At 43.5% G+C, this 19,005-nt stretch overlaps 1 protein-coding gene across 1 annotated transcript; it reads left to right on the top strand.

Moving 5' to 3' along the window:
• Positions 1-17,107: 17,107 nt before the first annotated feature.
• On the top strand, positions 17,108-18,710 carry ptger4c (prostaglandin E receptor 4 (subtype EP4) c; the record flags this gene model as incomplete). The annotated part of the gene is made up of 2 exons (XM_083675111.1): positions 17,108-17,956; positions 18,093-18,710. The coding sequence occupies 2 exons, from the start codon at positions 17,108-17,110 to the stop codon at positions 18,708-18,710; spliced, it is 1,467 nt and encodes a 488-aa protein (XP_083531237.1).
• Positions 18,711-19,005: the final 295 nt, after the last annotated feature.

The following is a 19,005-nucleotide window of genomic DNA, read 5'->3' as shown; positions in this document are numbered from 1 at the left end:
GACTGATTGGAAAGTTTGCAGAAAAAAAGGATCTGCCCAATATTTACAGCATATCACCTCATCTGTGAATCATGGTTATGGTTTGGGCAGGGCCGGCCAGAAGCATATGACGTATACTAATACATTGGGGATTGAGTGAGTGGTGAAGCCCATTCTCCAGTCTAAGTAAGTTAGTTTAATCTTGTTTAAAGTCTGTGTGCTGTTGGTAGCTTGTGTATTTTGCTGTGGCTATCCTGCCTTAAGCTCAGGAACCTAGTTTCTATTGGAAGCCAGCTGTTTGAAGTCAATTGCTGTGAAGTGCTGTCAATCTCCAGTGGGAGGGCCTGACACTATCCTGCAAGGTATTTAACCCCTGCTCACCTTGGACCAGGACTAATACATTTGGGATCAGGTGGGAGGGCTGCTACCCTGCTAGTCATCAGCAATCACAGAATCTGCATTTATATTGTGACGATCACAGAACAACAGCCTCCTGACACGAAGACGAAGGAGTCAATCTGTGGAGTCCATAGAGGAAGGCCTGAGAGGAAGGCCAAACTACTAAGTATTTTTATTCTATTAGTTTGTTTTTTCACTACTCTTGAGTGTACTGAGTGTACCCACCATGCTCAACTGACCACGACCTCGCTGTCGCAGGAGGACTTTGGAATTGCCAGTCAGCGGTCCGGAAAGCAGAGGCTATCTCAGCTTACGCCTGCTTCATGTCCCTCCACTTCCTTGCTCTCACAGAGACATGGATTACACTGAATAACACAGCTACTCCGGCAGCCCGCTCTGATGCCTACTCCTTTTCTCATTCCCCTAGACTCTCTGGTCAAGGGGGAGGAACAGGACTCTTCATCTCGTCTAAGTGGTCACATAATGTCCTTCCTCTGTCACACCTGTCCATATCCACCTTCTAATTCCATGCTGTTTCTGTCACCTCCCCTGTCAAACTTCTATCGTCCACCAGGCAAGCTTGGCCGCTTCTTAGATGAGATGGATGTCCTTCTCAGCTTCTTCCCTGAGGACGGCACACCGCTCACACTACTGGGCAGCTGAGAGGAAATGGAGAAAAACTGGCCTCCCTGATGACCTAGACCCTTATCTCTCTCTCCTCCTCAACTACATCTCAGCTGCTAAAGCTTCTTACTACTATTCCAAAATTCAACCCTCTGCCTCTGACCCAAGGAAACTGTTCTCCAATTCTCCTCACTCCTCAACCCACCTTCCTCTCTATCCACAGGATCTGTCCCAGCTGCCTTCAAGAGAGCCAGAGTCAAGTCTCTTCTCAAGAAACTCTTGACACGTCTGCTGTCCATAACTACAGACCGGTATCCCTTCTCTCCTTCTTATCTAAAACCCTTGAACGTGCTGTCTCTAACCAACTGTCTCACTACCTCCTTCAGAACAACCTCCTTGACCCTCACCAATCCGGCTTTAAGGCTGGGCACTCTACTTAGACTGCTCGCCTTGCTGTCACGGAGGCCCTCCACTCTGCTCGAGATTCCTCCCTCTCCTCTGTTCTCATTTTTCTGGACCTGTCCGCTGCATTCGACACAGTAAACCACCCGATCCTTCTCTCCACCATCTCAGAATTGGGCATCTCTGGCTCTGCACTCTCCTGGTTTGCATCCAACCTGGCCGATCGCTCTTACCAGGTGACGTGGAGAGGATCGCTGTCCTCTCCACAAGCCCTCACCACTGGGGTCCCCCAGAGCTCTGTCCTAGGGCCCTTACTGTTCTTCCTCTATACCAAATCTCTTGGCTCTGTAAGTTCCTCACATGGTTTCTCCTACCACAGCTATGCAGATGACACTCAACTCTTTCTCTCTTTCCCCCCTTCTGACTCACAGGTGGCAACACGTGTCTCTGTGTGTCTTGCAGACATTTCTGCTTGGATGTCAGCCCACCACCTCAAGCTCAACCGTAACAAGACTGAGCTGCTCTTCCTCCCAGGGAAAGCCTGCCCTCTCCAAGACTTCTCCATCACAGTAGAGAACTCTACTTGGATGTAGCATCCGCACTACTCGATCACGGCTTTTCACAGTCACTACCAGTCTTCAGCCGTAGATTGAAGACCCATCTCTTCAGGCTACATCTTAATGGTCCCTCCTAAAGACCTCTTCGCCCCCACTACCCCACTGTACAAGTTTCTCTCCTGTTAATAAAATAAAAAAATTGCATTGTGACTGCCTATGGCCCCTGGTCTGAGCATTGATTAGTTTATTTTATGATGACTGATGGATCGATGATTCACTTACTTAAACAAATGTATTTGTTGTAAGTCGCTTTGGATAAAGGCGTCTGCTAAATGCCATAAATGTAATGTTAATGTCGGTGGTCGCCTATGGCGCCATCATCTATAGGGGGCGCCAAGCCAATAGGATTTTTTTTATTTTTTTTTATAGAAAAATACAGATTTATTTTTGGGATACAAAATATAAAGATGTTGGGCGCCCCCAGATCAGATTTTTTTTATGTTTTAAGAAAAATAAAGGTCCAACGGAGATGGATGTGATGCATGTCCATCAACAGACCATTCAGCAGAAGTGACAGCTCCAAACTTCAGACAGAAAAATATCGTCAGGTAGATTTTTATAAGAGGTCCAAGCCGTCTGGTGCACAGGGGAGAAAGCGAAAAAATAGTAGTCGGTTGTTCTCTTGCGAAGCTCCCGCTGCTGCTGGACCATCCTCCTCCTCCACCACTGATATGCCTTACGCCAGCTACATAGCAAGCCCCTTTCCTTGACTATGACAAAGTAATTAATGCTAATACGAAAGTATACGATTGCCAACTTCATTATTTTAGATGGTCAGCCCACCCCTCTCCAATCCACCGCTGCTCCAGATGGCTTAACGCAGTGTTTCCCAAAGTGTGGGGCGTACTGCAGGGGGGACGCAGGGAGATGGGATGGGAGAGAGAAATTAAGTGTACTGTAGTGGGGAAAAAATCCCAAAACGCAGATTGTACAAAAACGCCCAGGCGAAAATATGTTGCACACAAGAGCTGTAAACAAATACTGTCACTGTTGCTTGGTTACAATTTAAATGCCCCGCCGGCTCTCAATTTAAACGACCCGCAAAATGCCATTTTGTATGAATTGTTAGCCTAACTATCAACTCAGACAAAAACATGGACAAATTCTTGTCAGTGTCTAAAAGAAAGGCAGACGCCTTGTGTTCCAGGTAAAGCCACAAAGTCGACGATCAGAAAATATGACGAGGCATATCTTTCACTTCTACTGAGGTCGGTGCAGAGGACTGTGTACTGTGTCTCAAAACTCTTGCGGCTGACAACATGAAGCCCTGTAAGATGAGGCGTGACCTTGAGACAACACACCCAAATGATGCTGACAAGCCCCTTGACTTCTTCAAGAGAAAGCTCAATGAATACCGAGGTCAGCAGAGTCGCTTTCTTAAAACGGCATCTGTACCTAGCAATGCCCAGCTAGCCTCCTACAAAGTGGCCTAGAGAGTTGCCCAATGCAAGAAGCCGCACAAGATAGCAGAGGAATTACTGCTCCCTGCTGCTATAGATATGGTCTCTACTATGATAGACGAGGAAAGTGCCCAAAAGCTGAGATCTATCCCTCTGTCCAACAACACAATAGCGAGACGCATCACAGATATATCCGAGGATATGAAAGAGCAGCTTATCGATAAGATCAAGGGTAAACACTTCGCTCTTCAAGTGGATGAGGACTGCCTTTTAACAATAAGGACTGCCTTTTAATGGCCTACATGAGATACATTGATACAGATGAGTTCACAGAGGATTTGCTGTTTTGGAACAGTGTTCCAACGCAGACAATAGCTGATGAACTGTTCAAAATCATTGACAGCTACGTGAGAGAAGCGGGTTTAAAATGGGAGGACTGAGTGGGGAATATTGCTCTTAAAGGATAAATCATTGAAACCATCTTTGGTCTCAGTGTGGTTGGGCCATCTTTGGTCTCAGTATGGTTGGGACCTGGGCCACATCCACATGCTGGCAAAGGTCTGGCCTTTTCATGGCAAAGATAAGGCTCAGGAATGGCAGCCAGGTCCCGCCCAAATAATACTTGCCGTTTCCAGCACTCAGCAATATGTGCCGCCACCACAACACCAGATCTGGCCCACAATTATCTGCTGACTGGGTAGGCCTATGTATTTTTTTAAGATGTGGATACATGCTACCTGTCCTCCTTCAAGTTATTTATGTACAGTACCCCTCTTTACATGAGGTGGCGTGCCATTAATCATTTATGCATTGCTGTACTTTCTGTAAACCACAACACCCTAGCGTAGGCTGATGAGAGAACTTCCAGGCACAGGTTGATTGTCGAGCATCGTTAGGCAGGGTTTAGCACACAATGCATCAGTTTTTAATTCAGGAATTGGACAGGGGCATGAATTGTGACCGCTTGGCGGAAGCACTGACAGCCTTGGTATAGACACTTGATTAATCTGGGAAATCACTCCTCCACATCCTCTCCCCCACCCCTGCCAGTTAGTGTTGACATCATGCATGCTTTAGAGAAGCTGAGAGCTGACATATTGAGAGAAAAAATAGAGGGGGAAAGGGAGAGATGGGGAGAGGGAGAGAGTTGGGCCTAGCTGGAGAAAAGGGTAAGGGGTGAGAATGGGTCACAACATTGCTTTTAACATTTGCCAAGTGGAACCAGATAAAGCCTACTCCTGGACTAAAAAGCCCACATTTAGACATTTTCCATGAGTTGGCTTCATCTGGGTTAAGGAAACCAGCCCATTATGTATTACATCTCCAAGTATTTGGAATTGTTTTTGGAATAGCATGTGTAACGTATAAAGACAAACTTAGTGGTCGATCTGCAGTAACACCTATTCACCTTTCACTATATTTAGACCTAAGATATTCATCAACATATCCATCCTTTAGTGGGACAAACTACTATGACAAAAACTGCAATCCATTGTGAAGGTGCGAATTGTCAAGCAGGCACCTAGTTACCCCTAGAAGTGCATGAGTTATTAGCTCATTATTCCTCCATATTCCTGTATTGCATGGCGTGTTTTATGTAGTGGCTGCATAGTATGACGAGGATACCGTATGTTGTGGTTACACTTTGTCATGTTTTACAATAAAATGTCCTATCATGAAGTGTATCGTCACATTAAACAGTGTCATGAGAATGACAACCTTTACTCATATAGCCTGAGGAGGACACTTGCAAATCCTGTTGCCATTTTTAACCCATAACACCCTTTCTACTTTCAAGCACATTCTCTTTATTTAGCATAAACAAGAGCTTAGGACAGAGAGTCCAATGGAAGAACACGAGAAGCAGGAATGGAAATGTACTGGAAGAGAAGCAGCACAAACAAGCATTACAAATATTGTTGCGAAATATATTAGGGGCACTTTTCAATCGATTTCTTGCTTCTGGATCGGAAGTGATTTAATTCACACAATTACATTTATTTGTGTTTCCCATTTGCAATGTCAAGGTGCATTAGTGGCTGCATCATTAAAGCAGTGTGTTTAAGTTGGCTTAGCTTCACATTCAAACCAAAGGAGAAAAACTATTTTCTATCTCACCCAGACCAGTTGTTTACCCCTTTGGTAGTTAAAAAAAGGTTGTTGACACATTTTCTTCTTCCATTGTAACCGGCAGGGTTTGAAGCTGGGACCTCTCACATGGATGCCACAAATGTAAACCGTTATACCAAGAGGACACATCTGGGCATAGAAGTCGCAGGGAGGGCTACCTTATCAGAAGAGTGTGATTCCAAATCAACTCCACTACACATGTACAGACATAACAACATTATGAGATGTCATTCAGTTCACTTCATTTTTTATTATTTATTATTTATTTATTATTATTTAAAATGTACAAAATGTATATACATATCCCCTACATATCCTGTCATAATTGTCCTTGGTGTGGCTTATTCCAGTACAGTAATGGAGAGGACAGAGACAGAGCCCATACCTGTACCCTATCAGAGGAAAGGGCACACAGACAGCCAGGGCCTTGACTAATGTACACACAGCAGTGGGAATTGCAGCCCATACTCCCACACTCCTTTAAATAGCTAATTACAGCTGTTCTGCCTTCTCTCTGAGCTTCTCTGGGAACTGATCCCAATCATGAAAGCCCAATAAGGAAGACATTTTGCACATTTTGTCTTTCATTAGTTGCCTACTATTATTGCTTCAATAACTTAACTTGTGTCACCAGTAAAGTCATTTTAGAAAGGGCCAAATTAATAATGTAAAGGAGGAGATGGTTGGAAAGCCCAGAGAATATTATATTCAGTAGATCATTTGCATTTTGAAATAGGGTGGCTTTATAAGCCATGACAATTGAGTTTTTCGTCAACAACATCTAGTGAAGATTGCTGTACTGGAAAGTCACTGCATATTAAATCTTTATATGAATAAGAGTGACCCACCATGCATTCATATTAAATATTCCATGACAATTGTTTGATCAGTAAACACAAACCACTTTTCTCCCAATGTTGAAAAGAAGAGTGGTTTTCAAATCCCTCATATCCTAACAGCAGATTGTCTTTAGAATGCCTCTGTGGGCAGATGAACTGCAGGTCCCTCCCAGCAGGAAGAATAAACGCAGGGTTAGATATGCTAATGGATTTGGTGGTTCACTGCTCTGTTCAATCCAAGACAGGAGGCTTTATAGTGTATACATTGAAATGAGAGAGAGAGAGAGAAAGAAAAAAGAGACAATATTCTTTATCAGTAATTAAGTTCACATGGCTAAGAGAGAATGGGAAAAGTAATACAGTAAGTTAAGTGCTGTGGCCATTTTCTATGCCAATATCCATCTGCTGTAAAGTTGAGGATGAACTAAATTAGGGGAAGGTCAATGGTAACCATGTATGTATGTGTACAAAGATATAAAGACCCTTTTCAGTGTACAACTCTGTATGCACTAAAAACCATTTCAATGCCTCATCCAAGGCTTTATTATATAGCCCTATCTGCCACATGTGGCACTTTAGTTCAGAATTGGGACAATTCCTTATGACTCACTTTAATGTGTGGAGCTCAATAGGCCTGTATTAAGCAAAATGTCAGGTTCACAACCTTGCGCCCTCTACAATGATAACCCACTCCTTCATTCATCTTTTCCTTTCATATTGCTGGTCTGAGCTTTATGGTATGTTCGTTTGGTTCTCTGAAGAACTTCAACATGAATGCATTTGCTTTTGGGAACAACTCTTTTGTTTGCAATTCATAATGAATGTTAACAAACTACACACATACATTATACATACGTGTGTGATTGTTAACAATTAAATACAGTGCCTATAGAAAGTCATCATACTCCTTTGAAATAGTTACTATATTTGTCGTACAGCCTGAAATCAAAACCCATTAAAAAATATATTTTTCCAGCTTTATGTACAAATTTAGCCATACAACATCAAACTAATGAAAAAAAAGGCGACAAAAAAATGAAAAATGAAAAACAAGAATAACAGGTTTGGAAAAGTCATGTGATTTAATACTTTGTAGAGCCACCTTTTGCTGCAATTACAGCCATCAATCTGTTTGGATATGTCTCTACTAGCTTTGCACACCTAGATTGGAGAATATTTGCCCATTCTTCCATGCAGAATTGTTCGAGTTCAGTCAAATTCCGTGGTGAGCGGCGATGGACTGCTCTCTTCAAGTCCATCCACAGATTTTTTATCGGATTTAAGTCAGGGCTCTGACTTGGCCACTCAAGGACATTCACCTTTCTATCATTAAGCCACTGCGTTGTTCTTTTGGCGGTATGTTTAGGATCGTTATCGTGTTGGAAGGTGAATGACCTGCCCATCTTCAGCTGTCTAGCAGAGGGACGCAGGTTGTCCTCAAGAATTTGGGTGTATTTGGCAGCATCCATTTTCCCTTCGATCCTGACCAATTGCCCAGTCCCCGCTGAAGAGAAACATCCCCACAAAATAATGTTGCCACCACCATGCTTCACAGTAGGTATGGTGTGTTTTGGGTGGTGTGCTGTGTTTGGTTTTCGCCAAACATAGCGCATGGAGTTCAGTCCAAAAAGTTCAATCTTAGTCTCGTCTGACCATAAAACCTTTTTCCACATGGCAACAGAATCTTCCAGGTGTGTTTTTGCATAGCACAAACGAGACTGAGTGTGGCACTTTTTCAGAAAAGGCTTCTTTCTTGCTACCCTGCCATACAGGCCAGCTTTGTGTAAAGCTTGTGAGATTGTTGTCACATGCACAGACAGACCCGTCCCAGCCATAAAGACTTGTAAGTCCTTCAAAGTTGCCTTTGGCCTCTTGGTAGCTTCTCTGATCAATGTCCTCCTGGCTCGGTCATCCAGTTTGGACGGACGGCCTGATCTAGGCAAGGTGTTGGTGGTGCCATACGCCTTCCACTTCTTAATGATGCTCTGAACGGTACTCAGTGGGATAGCTAAAGCCTTTGAAATCTTTTTGTAGTCTTCACCTAACTTGTGCCTTCCTACAACTTTATCCCGGAGGCCTTTTGAAAGTACTTTTCCAACCATGGTGAATTCTTTGCAGAACCATGCACTTCTAGTAGTGGAATCCTCAAGAAACAGCTGGTTTTATTCTGAAGTAATCAAAACCACTACAATTGATGTCAGGTGGGGGGTAATTAGCCTGGTGTTTGATCTGGAAGTTGATTGGTTGCACCTGAGCAAGTTTATAATGGTATGCTCTAAGGGGCTGATCACTTAACCAAACCAGGTATTTCACTAATTAATTTTTAATAATTGTCCAGAATTTTTAAATTTTTTATTTTCACTTTGATGATGAGGGTTATAATGTGTACATACAGCTCAAAAAAGTTAGATTTGATTTATTTTAATTTCCAGGGTGTAATGTGACAAAAGGTAAAGATTTCACAGGGTATGATGACTTTTTATAGGCACTGTATGTTGAAATTGTACAGAAAGATTAGACAGTTTTCCCATTTACTGTCAAAGTCAGTGTCTGTTTTCTGACGAAAAGGTAAGGTTACAGTGGATACATCACAACTCGTAAACGCTGGTATCATAATACTGGTCCGAGTTTCACTCTTGGAACTCCGACTTGGAGGGTCGTTCTAGTGGTAATTTCCCACTCGGGAACATATATCTGAGTTTCCTACAGCTGCTGAACGCACCATAAGAACTGGGGCAAGTGTGTCATCCATGGCTATAGGAAGAGAAACAAGAGAAAAGTAAGAAAATGGTATTTTACTGAAGTGGAGTGTGAATGGGAATCCAACAGAACACCACTCAGTATCAGTGTATCAGTAATACAATATTCATGCAAGCTGAAAAAGGAACACGGCGAAATGCATCCATGCATTAACTATTATGATTTATCGTTGATTAATTTGAGTGCTGTACATTTTTTCATTTGCTAATGAGGATTAATGTAATATAATGATCTTACCAATAATTGCATTTATTTATTCAAAATATATATACTGTAGCTGTTGATAGTACATAATGATTTAATAAGTATCATTTGAAACAACAACTCTTCAAGACTGCTTACATAATTTCTCAAGCCTTTATCCAGGAATCACCAGAGTTTCTCCCTCAGTCATCAGGGCAGTCAATAAACAGAGACAGACAGTAGCTGAATAGCCAACGCAAACAACAGCCAGCCTCAATATCTAAGACATCTCACAAAAAACTCAAACAAATGGGGAACTGGAGAGAGTAATGAACTCACTCACTCACTTTCTCCCCCAAAGACACAGGGGGGCATACAAGAGTGTCAGACTCCCAGAGAAAACCAAACAACCCATTCCTTCTCAACAGGTAGCCTGTATTACTCTATGGGAGGCTTAGGGAGGATTACTGGTAGAGACAGTAAAGCTGTGTCACAGTGGTATTGATGAGGGCAGGTTTAGGGGAGATAGCAGAGGGTAGTGATCCCCAGCCCTCCATGTGGTGAGAAGACAGCCTGTAATTCCCTCCATCTGAGCTGTACTGGGTGGAAAGCTTCAACAGAAGAACACATATGCTGCCTGCCTTGATTTGTTGCACTGTGAACTTCAACTTGATAGATGGGGCTTAGGGCGAAAGAGGGCTTGCTTGTTAATTTATACCTGTTGACAGATAGAGGCTCTAATTAACTAGTGGAGAGCAGAGGCAAAAGGCTGGTTGGGATAGGAGGGGATTAAGTGAATTTAGGTGGACAGAATGTAGGTGGACTGTGGTGGACTGTGAAGAGATCCAAAAATATCATATTGCGGTTTGCATTCAATAAGCCGTTTTGAATAACTTACTCGAGTTCAAATTTTTTATACCTAGCCAATGGATACTTGATTAGACTAAAATAACTGACAGAGCTGGGTATCTTGGTTTTAGACCACATCTCTGACCACGTCTGTTTCAATGGGAGACACTGAGCTATTTTACACTAGTGTTTCTCAACCCCCAGTGTGTGGTGTGTTGCAAGCTGGCTAGTCAGGTGGTGAGCATTGACTTTCTTGATTTAGGTGATCCTCGGGGGAGGACCCTAGCAGGCAATCTTATAACATGTTGGGAAGCCCTGCAGCTACTACAGTATACACAATATCATATGTTTGCCAAATGGCTTGGTTTAGCGGTAATAAAGAAGGCTATATATCTTCCTCTCGCCTTGACTCCTTTATTGCACTCCTCTTTCTTCCTTCTCAGCAGGACACCTCCCCCCTTGCAAATAAAAGGTTAATAAAAAAACATGAAATGCCTCTGTCTTTGGCAGGTTCCTCTGTGGCTCATTCTCTTCTCTTCTCTCTCTCTCTCTCTCTCTCTCTCTCTCTCTCTAATAAAGAGAGGAACTGAAGTGTCTCTCAACAGATGTCACTAACACTTTTAATTGTCCTCCCTGTGTTTTGGTGTGCTTGGTTTGTTTGTTTTCCCCACATTTCATTAGACAATTATGCACTGCATGAAATATCTTTTGACCCGATTTGTGAAATTCTGCAAATGCCATTGCATTTGGAGAAGAAAGGATAATGTCTGTCCAATGCAGTTGCTAATATTGTTTGACACATAATAATTTGATATGCCAAGGAAATTGAGAAATTAAACCAGACCGGCATTTTAAATGGGGACTGGGGTAGGAGAGGTATTAAAAACACAGGCAATTATCACTTTATTGGTTTCACAGCACCAGTGTAATCACAAGCAAATATCATTTGCATCCAATACAATTAAAGATAATACTGTCTGTACAGAGTGGCATGAAATCTAAACTCAGTCTTCAGTGTCATCATCTTAAAAATCTTTTTATCAAGCGGTGTCCAGTAAAACCTAACTTGTCAATAATCTAAGGATAATGTGATTGTTCCTTTATTTGCTCACACCAGAATCAGACATAACGAAATGTCATTGATATTATATGAAATTGCAACAGTGAAATAGATACATTTTCAGACACCTAGATTCAATGAACATTGATTGCGTCTATGCAGACGTCTAGACTTGGGGCCTATTAATATGGTTGGAAGATTTCAGCAGAGGCTTGGCCAGTTACCACCGAAGTGTCTCGCATGCAGTCCGGTGGGTGGAGTAACGGTAATAGAAGCGTGTTCATGACGATGTGCAGGTTAAGTGCTATCACGTGCGCTGAAAAATTCTGGCCTTGTAAATAGCACTAATATTTCAGACACACCCCCTAGCGCCACCGCCAGCGCCCCTTTCCAGCACCCGCATTCGCGCTAAGACACGTTTTTACGCCATCCGCCATAAAATATAGCCCTGATGTTTATATTCACACCTGTCAGTTTGTGACAATAACTTTATGCTTGAATGCTTAGGTACTGGATACTTGAAGACTACAGTCACACACACGCATACACACACATCTAACCTCATAGTTCTTTTACATTTTTTGCACAGTTCCCTTTAAAGCAGAGTGCTCATTATCATTGACAGGGGACATGCTCCATATTTCACAAAGTCTCACCATTACATTGAAAATCCAGACTCACCATTTAGAGACTAATTAGCCCTACTTTTAGAGAGACATGTTTTATTCAGGAGCTTAGCAAGGCTTGTGTGTGTGCATGTGTGCGTGCATGTATGTATGTGTGTGCCAGGGGAGGCACATGTTGATACCATTCCTCATTCAATTCCATGCATTACAATGAGCACGTCCTCCGATTTCAACCTCCACCAGCCTCCACTGGTGTGTGCACCACCTCTGTGTGTATTTGTTTGTTTCTGTGCTCAGTGTCCATAACAGCAATACACAAAAAAATAGTCCAATCTACCAAGAAATATTGTCTGACATGTCTGTACCCAGTGTAACATCCTGTATCCTATCCTACTAGCATCAGAGTAAGAGAGAGAGAGGCAGTCAGAGGACATTTCAGGTCCACTGGGCCCAGGGCAGGGTATGAGGTAAGCAAGGCAGAGAAATGGGGGATGTGTGGGATGATCATCCTAAAGCACAACGCTGAGTTGTAAAGAGTACAGATGCAGGCTAGAATCCACAATGCAGCCATGCAAGAACTGAAACTAGACCTATCTGTGATTCAGTGTGGGGGATCACACATAGTGGTGGGCCTGCAGCAATCCACCACACATTGTTCAGGTTCAGCCCCATGGTCATCTAGCTCACGTGTAAATAGTGTATTAGCATATAGCACACACTTGTATCCTCCCCCTCAATACCTCAGGAAGGGTATTGCACTATAATCATTATCATTGCAAGGCTACCCACCCACAACCAACCCCTGCTGAAGAGAATGGTAAAGTGTGTGTGTGTGAGAGAGAGAGAGAGAGAGAGAGAGAGAAAGAGAAAGAAAAAAAGAAAGAGATTGAAAGAATAGTGATTAGGAGAATGAGACATTTATTTAATGAACCTGGCAGCAGAGGCAGCTGGAACTCTGTGGGAGGGAACCAATGATTTCCCCTTGCAGAGAGACTGTGAGTGCTGTGACGGAGTGGAGCATCACAGCACTGTATCACTGTAAGCATCATAACATCACTGCTGACGTCACTACCATAGACGAGCTGCCATCTCTCATTCCGCCGGGTAAACACTTGTGAATAAACACTTGTGTCATAACACCAGAGAGAGTGTGAGACGCTGCTGCGTCTCTACTGCGTCTCTGCTACACTGATGACACTCAACTCTTTCTCTCTTTCCCCCCCTCTGACTCACAGGTGGTGACTCGTGTCTTGCAGATATTTCTACTTGGATGTCAGCCCACCACCTCAAGCTCAACCTTAACAAGACTGAGCTGCTCTTCCTCCCTGGGAAAGCCTACCCTCTCCAAGACTCCATCACAGTTGAGAACTCCACTGTGACCTTCTCCCAGACAGCCAAGAATCTTGGGGTGATCCTTAACAACCACTTATCCTGTGCAGCGAACATCACAGCGACAGTGCACTCCTGTAGATTCTTCCTCTACAACATCCGAAGGATACGTCTATTCCTCACGAGAGAAGCAGCACTACTCTTGGTCCAGGCACTTGTGATCTCCCGCCTTTACTACTGCAACGCACTCTTGGCCAAGCTCCCCGCCTCCGCCATCAGACCTTTGTAGCTCATCCAGAATGCTGCGGTCCGTCTGGTGTTCAATCTCCCCAAATTCTCCCATGTCACCCCCCTCCTCCGCAACCTTCACTGGCTCCCAGTAGCAGCTCGCATCAGATTCAAAACCCTGTTGCTCGCCTACCAGACAGTAAAGGGAACAACCCCTCCCTACTTGCAAGCAATGGTCAGCCCCCAAACCCCTGCTCGATCACTCCGTTCTTCCACCTCGGCTGGCCACCTGGCACCACCGCCTCTACGAGGATGCAGCAGTCACACTGTTCAGTCACGGCTTTTCACTGTCTTGGCGGCCCGGTGGTGGAACGAGCTTCCCACTGCTGTCAGGACTGCAGAGTCACTACCTATCTTCTGCCGTAGACAGACATCTCTTCAGGCTACATCTTGACTGTCCCTCCTAAAGACCTCTTTACCCCCCACTACCCCAGTTCCTCTACTGTCAATAATAATAATAATAATAAAATAATTAATTCTAGCATTGTGACAATGGCACCTGGTCCTAGCAAAAAAATGTAAGGACACAGAGGTGTGTGTGTGTGTGTGTGTAAGGGGTTGGGAACGTATACTCCTCTCACCAATGCATCAGTCTCAGTATGTTATCTTAAGACAAAAAATATAAGATGCAGTTTTCCTGAATACTGTCCAATTTGATGTAGGAGCAAAAACCTGGAAATAAATTGTATGTGGTTACAGTTCAAATCCCTAACAGTTGAAGAAGGGAAACTTGCAAGTTCCAAGTTTTGCTCAAATAAATATGACAGTATTATTCTCTACCATGTAGAGAATCTCTTGTTTATTTTACAAATAATTTTGAGTAATGGCATAAATAGGAATGACAAAAAATGTGAATGTGCATAATGCGTAGAGTACATGAACACACACACACACACACACACACACACACACACACACATACACACACACACACACACACACACACACACACACACACACGCCATCTCCTTGAGGACCCTGGCTGTGAGGAGTCCTGTAGAAAGAGACACACTCGAGCACATTCTACCCTGTAATTGAGTGTTACCTGTCATGTGTAAGCATTGAGGGTGGTGGAAGAGGATGAGGGAGGTGTCAAAGAGGTGTTAATTAAAATGAATTCATAGTTTCAGAGGCGTTGTTAATTAGGAAGGGTGCAACATTATCTCTTCAACTCAAGATTATAAAATAAATAAGTGCTTGCGAGCGGCTAAAATAATTACACATTTACAGATCTTCTACAGATGATTTAATGTCTTTGTTGTTATCAACAAGTGTTTCATTTCTGACTCATGCCACCAATTTGTCAATAAGTTATGACAATGCTAAGAGTGCAAGGTGAGTAACACCCTCCAAATAATTCAACCATTAATAATGCTTTTTCAAAGCTACTTTGTCATCTTGCTTTCTATTGTATCTCACTACTTGATCTGGGAATTTAAAGTCATATTGTTATGACTTTAGGAAAGAAAATGTAATGGTCATTACAGTCATCAACCACAACAACATGCACAATGTTAGGATAGAATAGGATTGCAGAGCTTTCTCAATCTCCAGTATATCCACTCATATTGGGTATCCTATTATAAGTAATGTCATCTTAATCAGCTCAAAGCCACACTCCCTCTACTCATGATTATGAATGTATATAATAGATTTCCCTACACCTTGAGGCTGGATATCCCCTTCAGGAGCCAACAGATTCATCATTTATTTAGAGCTCTAAGAGTTGAGTGCAGAAAGAGGGAGATTAAATTGCTTTTATTTGGATGAGGAATCCCCAAGGAATGTTTGTGAGGGGTGAGAAGACTAATGAGTCATTGCACACACCAACTGTAACAGCCCAATTACCAATGTGTACACACACACACACACACACACACACACACACACACACACACACACACACACACACACACACACACACACACACACACATTAGACTCATATACCATAGTGTGTCTGTGTGTGTGTGTGTGTGTGGAGATCTGTCCCTCAGGTAATAGTTTGTATGTCTGTGTGTGTGTGTGTGTGTGTGTGTGTGTGTGTGTGTGTGTGTGTGTGTGTGTGTGTGGGGGCTGACGTCCGAAGGCTCAGGGTTATTACAGCGAGGGGGGCAGACAGTCTGCGTAGGAAACCCATACCCAGGGGCCATCCGTCCGAAAGCCCACCACATGAGGAGGAGAGGAATCCACTTACACAGACAGAGATAAAGCTCCTCAGCCTCAGCCATATCATACCATTAGACAGACCTTCCATTGGATATGATGAATTCTTTCATTATTCCAGATAAGATTACCCAGCCCCTCATATCAGATGAGGTATACCTGGCTGTGGAGTCATAGTAAGCCTGCAGCGTGATGTACAGACATGGAGGGACTTTCACTTTGCCACCAGACCTGTCTCTATTCCCTTTGCAACAATATACAGTATAAACGTATCTCATCCCTGGATCAACAGTCTCCCTCAGGGGCTTTGGGCACAAACCAAAATGTTGTTTTACATGCTAATGGTGATTTCCAGTTTGATATAATTCATAGTTTGATTTGTTGCTCATTTCCATAATTGTAGCACCATGAAGGAAAAGGTGCCTTTTCCTTCATAGATGCCTTTTCATTTGCATAGAAAGTACAATTCCTTTCGGACTTGATAGTGGCAAAGCAACTAATTCCATCCAATTATTACCATTTCTGTGATCTTTCACAGTGCTGGATCCCCATTACTTTTAAATAATCAATGGCAATGTTTGAAAGCTTATAAATGTGTGCAGTCTGCAGAGCCATGATGACTCATGGCTCAAAGACAAAGGGAGTTAGACAGATACACAGAAGTCTGAATTCTTCAAATATTCTCCTTATCCACTGAAAGGGAGGATGTAAAATTAGAGAAAGGGAAAGAAAAAAAAGTATGTCAGGTTTTCTGAAACACCTTAATGAGGAATGTTCTCATGCCATTGACCAGTTGGAAGTAAATATATTTGTTTTTTGTCAAGATATAAACTATATTCACAGAGATACCACAAAGATATGGTACTGTAGGCATATATCCTCAATTTCCTCACATCCAAGAGAGAGCTTTACATTGTCCTGATTGCTTAGTTGCTATAACTAGACCTTGGCCTACCATTGAACTTGACATGGTTGAGGAAGCTACTGAGCTGTGGTGTTAGGCTGGGCTTACCAATTGACAATGTATGTTGAATAAAGACAAATTCGGAGACAACACTCGTTGAATATTTATTGTAAAAACACAGTGCTGAAACTAAAACTTGCTATTTGGCATACCAAGTCTATTTAGAGTGTTTGTATTGCCTTCTCATTTAGCCTGCATTGTTCGCCTGACGTCACGCTATTGACATCAGTGGTTGTGCGCGAGCGAGCACCCTGTATCTTAAATACCAGCAGCAGCAGCTTCAGTAGTAGAGTAAAAACAGATCGAAGCACATCTTCATATGGGGCTGTTGGACAATGTTTGCAGATGGGTTACAAAGATCAAATGTATAGATTTAGTGTTGTCCTTTACTTGTTAATAATCTTTTGTGGTAGGCTATTTTTCTGAGGGGAAAGACACGCTTCTACGAAGTTGCCTGTGACACTGTCAAGATATTTTGATTCAGTTTTTAAGAATGATTAACAATTCCGTTTATGTCGAGGGCGCGAATATTTCAGAAATACAAACTCTCTATCTCGCCCAAAATCTTAGCGCTTTCCCACCTCTGGAGTCGAAATCCCTGGTCACGTCGGCCACTATGTTTGCCGTAGGAGTCCTTGGAAACCTCATAGCCATTGTTGTGCTCTGCATCTCAAAGAAAGAGCAGAAGGAGAGCACTTTCTACACGCTGGTTTGTGGAATGGCTATCACGGACCTGCTGGGCACCTGTTTCACCAGCCCGGTGGTTATCGCCACCTACATAGCCAACAGGTGGCCAGGCGGAGCGCTCCTATGCCACTTTTTCTCGTTCTCTATGCTCTTCTTCGGCTCGGCTGGAATGTCCATCCTGTGCGCAATGGCAGTCGAGCGCTACCTGGCTATCAACCACGCATACCTTTACTCTCAATATGTGGACCGGACTATGGCCCGTTTCGCGCTCATGGGCACGTACCTGGCCAACATTGTGCTGTGTATCATGCCCAGCTTTGGGTTGGGACAGCATGTTCGACACTTTCCGGGCACTTGGTGTTTCTTGGACTGGAGAGCAATGGACCCTCTCGGTGCCTCTTACTCGTTCCTGTACGGCGGGGTTATGCTGGTATTGATTGCGGTGACTGTCTTGTGCAACTTCGCTGTTTGTCGGTCACTTGTAGGGATGAGACAGAAGACGAGGATAGTAAGAGCGGAGGTGTCCGCAGGAGGAGTAGGGTCTCGGCGCCGGTTCCCGAGGTTGCCCTCCGTTACCTCGGCGGCTGAGATTCAAATGTTCTGGCTTCTGATCTTCATGACCATCGTGTTCCTAGTGTGCTCCATTCCTTTAGTGGTAAGTTATATGCTTTCATTGGACATACTAGCCTATTAAAGAATGCAACTATTTAAGCCACAGTGGACTGACAATTACGATTATTTGCTTTGCTTCATATAGCCAATTCTTACTATTGCTTCTCTCAATCTAACAGGTGCGCATCTTTGTAAACCAATTGTACGGCCCTGCGTATATCTCTGCCGGAGGAAAACCCGATTATCGCAGTGATCTCATGGCCATCCGCTTCGCCTCGTTCAACCCCATTCTCGACCCATGGGTGTACATTTTGTGCCGGAAGAACTTGTTGGTCAAGGGCTGTGAGAGGTTAAAGAGGACAGTTGAACATGTCAAGGAGGGGCATGGGCGTAATTTAGGCTGGGAAGATGGTCAACACTCACCCCCATCATTCGAGCACAGCAACGAGACCAGTTACGCATCATTACGCACGACCAACTACAGAAATGATGTGGAGAACCAGGTTTCCGCCCAGACAAAATCATTTACAGACTTTACCATGCGACAGGCCTGGAATTTTGACACAGCACGGGACAACTTTCATCCGTTCAGTGTCGAACATACTGCCGTGCTTGGTTTCGAGGCAGAGATTGCTTCGGTGTCCAAACCGGACATGACGACGTCAGCGCACGGACGCAGCGAAACGCTCCCGGCGGTGTGTGTTCCAGCGGCACTCCATACGCACGTCAGAAAAGTAGACATTGTCACTTGTACTTTCAGCACACCAAGCTCCTGTCAGTCGGAGAAGTGCCTCTGATGAGTTCTGCTGTGCTGTCGTCTTCCTCTAAAAACCTAAATGTTCTCACATTGACTTTTACATCAAATGCCAAGTCACTCTCACACAAGTCCACAAGATGACAAAGTGGGCCTTTACACAGTGATGATTTCACAAAATGGAACCACTTGAACACTTGCTGCTCTTGTGATTACGTCTTTTGATGTGTTCAAATGAATTCTGGGAATTCAAAGGTGAATAGACACATGATCCATATTTAGAGGGTCCAGATATATTTTGAACAATCTTGGCAATTACAAATGTCTCTTTGGTTATT

This window comes from Argentina silus (genome assembly GCF_951799395.1).
Source record: "Argentina silus genome assembly, chromosome: 1".
Taxonomy (NCBI): Eukaryota; Metazoa; Chordata; class Actinopteri; order Argentiniformes; family Argentinidae; genus Argentina; species Argentina silus.
This window is presented reverse-complemented; position numbering and strand designations above follow the sequence as displayed.